We start from the raw sequence: 5,363 nt of genomic DNA on the forward strand, positions 1-5,363 counted from the left end.
GCTCTTCAGCTCAAGGCAAGCACTCTACCACTTGAGGCGCATCCCCAGCCTCCTTCCTGGACACGCAGCCCGAGAACGAGCATCCTCCGAGGAAACGGGCCCGGGGCTGCTCGGCGGGCCTGGGCCCGGACACCGAAGACCCCTTCGGCGAGCATGGGGAACTGACGGCCGACGATCTGGAGGAACTCGACGTCCTCGCGTCCCAGGCTTTGAGTCAGTGCCGGGCAGAGGCCCGAGACATGTCTAGTGAGTGTTCTTGGGGTGTCCTGTGCATCCCCCCCCTCCTCCTCCTCCTCTTCCTCACACTCCCACCCCACGTAGGCGGGTGATCACAGATCTCAGCCCCCATCTATGGAGGGGTGGTGGCCGCAGAACCCCGTGGCCAGAGTCACCCAGATTTCAGCCGCGATGGTTGTGTTCCAGAGGAACCTTTGATTTGAGAGGAGAGATCCGGAATGTCAGATCATCGCCACGGTTTGCACGTAGAGATTCACATTTTTTTTTTCACTTCCTTCTCGCAAGTGTCTGGCACTGCGTTCTTGGTTCTAAGCAGAGATCTTTGGAACACAACTGGTAGCACCATCAGAATCGTCACTGCTGCTTTAGTTCTTAGGAGGTCTACCGCCAGGACTGGCACGAAAGAGAAGACAAACAGACTGATATATATGTTAGATTGCTAAATCTTTGCCTACGTCTGAGAGTGAGAGAGAGAGAGAGACAGACTGACTTGACTCATTCCTGGGCCTTCATTCTCAGGGTCTGGGTGCTGTCCCTGATCTTTGGCTCAAGGCTAGTGCTCTACCTCTCAAGCCACAGCTCTACTTCTGGCTCTTTTTTTTTTTTGGTAGTTTGGTGAAGAGTAGAGTCTAACAGGGGTTGGGAATGTTGCTTAGTGGTAGAATGCTTGTCTAGCATGCATGATGCCCTGGGTTCCATTCCTCTGTACTATATAAACAAAAAAAGTGGTGCTGTGGCTCAAGTGGTAAGGTGCTAGCCCTGAACAAAAGAAACTCAGGGACAGTGCTCAGGCCCTGAGTTCAAGCCCCAGGACTGGCAAAAAAAAAAAAGTCATAGACTTTTCTGCCTGGGCTGGTTTTGAACCACGATCCTCAAATCTCAGCTTCCTGGTAGCTTGGATTTCAGATGTTAAACTACCAGTGCCTGCCTCCCTGCTTTGCTTTTAAGAATGATTCTTTTTATTTTCTGGAAAAAGTTGGGAAACATTGACTCCTGAAATTTGTGTGGAATTTTTTTGACAGTCCTGGGGTTTGAACTCAGGCCTGGACACTGTCCTTGAGCTGCTTTTGCTCAAGGCTAGCACTCTGCCACTTGGGCCACAGCACACTTCTGGCTTTTTCTGTGTATGTGATGCTGAGGAATTGAACTAGGGCTTCATGCATGCAAGGCAAGCACTCTTATTACTAAGTCACTTTTTCAGCCCTATGTGGAATTGTTTTTGAAACAAGGTCTTGTATCTAGCCATGCTGGCCTTAAACTTGAGATTCAAGATTCTACTACCTCTGCCTTCCAGGTGCTGGGCTTAGCATCATGTCACCTTCCTTGAATTATGGAATTTTTTTAACAGGTGTTTATAAGGTCTACAGATTTGATGAAATGCCAAAAAGTCCAGCAGGGAAAAACAGAGAAAATACTCCAGTTAACGATAACTGTCAATTTGAGGTACTTCAGACACAATACAAAGAACTTGAAAAAAAGGTAACTTTTGGGGTATTTTTGCCTTGTTATTTCTTGGTGTGTTTGGCTGAGAGCAGTATTGGGAGTTTGAACTCAGGGTCTGAAACATACTAGGTAGATAGACATTCTTCCACTTGAAACATACTTCTAGCTCTTTTTCTGTTTTGTTGTTGTTTGTTTTTGTTTTTGTTTTTTTGTTGTTTTTCCAGTCCTGGGGCTTGAACTCAAGGCACTGTCCCTGAGCTTCTTTTGCTCAAGGCTTAGCACTCTTAACACTTGAGCCACAGGGTGACTTCTGGCTTTTTCTGTGTATGTGGTACTGAGGAATTGAACCCAGGGCTTCATGCATGCTAGGCAAGCACTCTACCACTAAGCCACAGTCTAAGCCCCACTCTGGTTATTTTTTTTTTCCTTTGTATTTATTTCTTTTCTTTTTCCTGAGCCAGCCCAGACCCATGATCTCCTGTTTATGCTTCTTGCATAGTCTGGATGACATGTCTGTGCTACCATGCCCAACTTTTTCTGTTGAAATGGAATCTGATTAACTGTTTTGCCCAGACTGGCCTAGAGTAGTGTTTACCATTGTTTCCAGCTGTTGAGATGGAGTCTTGGGAATTTCTTTTTTTTTTTTGGGGGGGGGGTCCAGTCATGGGCCTGAACTCTGGGACTGGGCACTGTCCCTCAGCTCTTCAGCTCAAGGCTAGTGCTCTACCACTTGAGCCACAGCTCCACTTCTGGCTTTTTCTTTTTTGCTTATGTGGTGCTGAGGAATCGAACCCAGGGCCTCAGGCATGCAAGGCAAGCGCTCTACCACTGAGCCACCTTCCCAGCCCCTAGTCTTGGGGCTGAGTAGCTAGAATTAACAGGGACAAGCTGCTAGTGGCTACCTGGTTGATTTCTGTGTTGAGGATAGAGCCAAGGGCCTTGCATAGATAAGCGTGCTATACCACTGAAGTACACTCTCAGTGCTCACTTATGGCTTGTTTAGCCACTTGTGTGAAATAAATTTTTTTTTCTGGTCGTGGAACCTAAAATCTGGGATTGGGCGCTGTCCCTCAGCTCTTCAGCTCAAGGCTAGCGCTCACCACTTGAGCCACAGTGCCACTTCTGGCTTTTTCTTTTTTTTGCTTATATGGTGCTGAAGAATCGAACCCAGGGCCTCATGCATGCAAGGCAAGCCCTCTACCACTGAGCTACCTTCCCAGCCCCTGAAATAAAATTTTTTCACACAGCCATCTAGATTTATCCCCAATAAATGAAAGAAGGTTGGGGAAAGAAAGCTAGATGATGTAGACTGAAAGAAACCAAAGAATAAGATTGCTAACCACAAGCAAGGCAAGAAAAGAAAACACTATACATCAGACCAAACACAAATACCAACTAAGATGAAAAGTACAGCATAGGGATTTTGTTTTGCTGGTCCTGGATCTTGAACTCAACACCTGGGTGCTGAACTAGGAATGTGGCTTAGTGGTAGAATGCTTGCCTAGCATTTATGAAGCCCTGGGTTCCATTTCTCAGTACCACATACACAGGAAAAGCCAGAAGTGGCGCTGTGGCTCAGTGGTAGAGTGCTAGTCCTGAGCAAAAGCAGCTCAGTCAGGGACAGTGCCCAGGACCTGAGTTCAAGCTCCAGGCCTGGTTAAAAAGAAGACCTGGGTGCTGGGTGCTGGTAGAATTAGTGCTTTACCATTTTGAACCACAGCTCCAATTCCAGATAAGAATTTCACAAACCTTCCTGCTCAGGCTAGCTTCAAATCATGAGCCTCAGATCTCAGCCTCCTGAGAAGCTAGGATTATAGGCGTGAGCCACCAGTGCCCCACTGTTCCTTAACTTTTTCTTTCAAGGCTAGCACACTACTGCTTGAGCCACAGCTCCACTTCTGGCTTTTGCTAGTTTACTGAAGTAGCTAGGATTAAAGGTGTAAGCCACTAGCACCAGGCTCGCATGTTTAAGTGAAGATCATGACATCATAGTGATTATTATTTTATTAAGTTGCAAGAAAGAAGCTCAAGACAGTCCTGAGGCCCTGAGTTCAAGCCCCAGGACTGGCAAAGAAGTAAAGATACATTGTACTAAAAAACTGAGCAGAATGCTGTAGCTGAAGCCTGTAATCCTAGGTACTCAGGAAGCTGAGTTCTGAGGATCCTAGTTTGAAGTAGCCTTGACAGGAAACAGAGGAGATACTTATCTCCAATAAACTACTTTTGAAAAAAAAAAAAAAAACAGCTAGAGGTAGCACTGTAGTTCAAATGGTAGAAAGCTAGCCTTGGGCACAGAGAGGCTCACAGAGCCTGGCCCAGAGTTCAAGCAAACAAAACAAAAAATATGTGAATGCCAGAGGCTGCTGCTTTATGTCTATAGCTACATAAGAAGTTGAGATCTAAGGATCTTACTTTGAAACCAGTCTGGGCAGGAAGGCCCATGAGACTCTTATGTCCAATTAACCACCTAAAAACCAGAAGTGAAGCTGTGGCTTAAAGTGTTAGAGCACTAACCTTGAGCAAAAAGAACTCAGGGACAGCGCCCAGGCCTTGAGTTCAAGCCCCAAACCCCAAACCCAAAACCAAAATACTGACATGTTGAATTGAAACTCCTTTGTACAGATTACTTACAGGTAGTTTAAAAAAATAAAATAAAATGATAAATGAATTAAAAAAAATTAACTCAGGGACATAATATGGAGTCTTAAGTTTTGTGAAGAATCTGACTGTTAGAGCCTGAAGATTCTGCACAGGACAAGTGATATTTGCACAGGTACATGCTTAAACTGTGGTGTTCATTTGGAATTCACAGCTGAAGACAATGGAAGAAGAAATCCTCGTTAAGAATGGAGAGATTAAAATTTTGCGGGACTCACTCTTTCAGACAGAATTGGTCCTTGAAGAACAGAGAAGAGCACAATTCCTTCTTGAGCAAGAGAAAAGCCAAGTACTTAGTGAAAAAGAAAAGGAATTCTCCAAAAAGGTGAACGGGAGTGTATTTGTTTTATATGCTACGGACAGAAGTTTTTTGCCTGCTTGTTGAGTTCCTCTAGAAGCAATGACCAATGTTAACTGTAAATCTTCCAGGGAAATTTCAGAAGTTGTTTGTCTTAGATACTTCCTGCTTAAGTAGGGAGCTGGTGGCTCACATTTGTCATCCTAGCTACTCAGGAGGCTGAAATATAAGGATCGAAGTTCAAAGCCAGCCTGGGCAGAAAAGTCCCCCTGAGACTCTTAGCTCCAGTTAACCACTTAAAAACCAGAAGTGGCTCTGTGACTCAAGTGGTAGAGCATTAGCTAGCCTTGAGCACAAAGAGGCTCAGGGACAGCACTCAGGTCCTGAGTTCAAACCCCATAACCAGTAATAACAAGAACAAAAAATACTTTCTGCTTTTGGTGAATACCATATACTTTTTTTTTTTGTCAGTCATGGGGCTTGAATTCTGGGCCTGGATGCTGTCTCTCAGCTCTTCAGCTCAAGGCAAGCACTCTACCACTTGAGCCACAGCACCACTTATGGTTTTCTGGTGGCTTATTGGAGAGAAGAGTCTCATGGACTTTCCTGCCTGGGCTGGCTTTGAACCTAGATCCTCAGATCTCAGCTTCCTGAGTAGCTAGGATTACAGGTGTGAGCCACCAGCAGCTGGCACCATATACTTTTTTTAGACCCTGCATATGGTTTA

The 5,363-nt window shown here is 45.3% G+C and overlaps 1 protein-coding gene across 1 annotated transcript; it reads left to right on the forward strand.

The window, feature by feature from the left end:
- Positions 1 to 42: 42 nt before the first annotated feature.
- Positions 43 to 4,675, forward strand: LOC105994527 (ATR-interacting protein-like; the record flags this gene model as incomplete). The annotated part of the gene is made up of 3 exons (XM_013028069.1): positions 43 to 246; positions 1,586 to 1,716; positions 4,493 to 4,675. Coding segments are annotated over exons 1-3 (321 nt in total), but the record flags the coding sequence as incomplete, so codon positions are not given.
- Between the last annotated feature and the right edge of the window lie 688 nt (positions 4,676 to 5,363).

Source organism: Dipodomys ordii, unplaced genomic scaffold (assembly GCF_000151885.1).
Source record: "Dipodomys ordii isolate 6190 unplaced genomic scaffold, Dord_2.0 Scaffold107, whole genome shotgun sequence".
Taxonomy (NCBI): Eukaryota; Metazoa; Chordata; class Mammalia; order Rodentia; family Heteromyidae; genus Dipodomys; species Dipodomys ordii.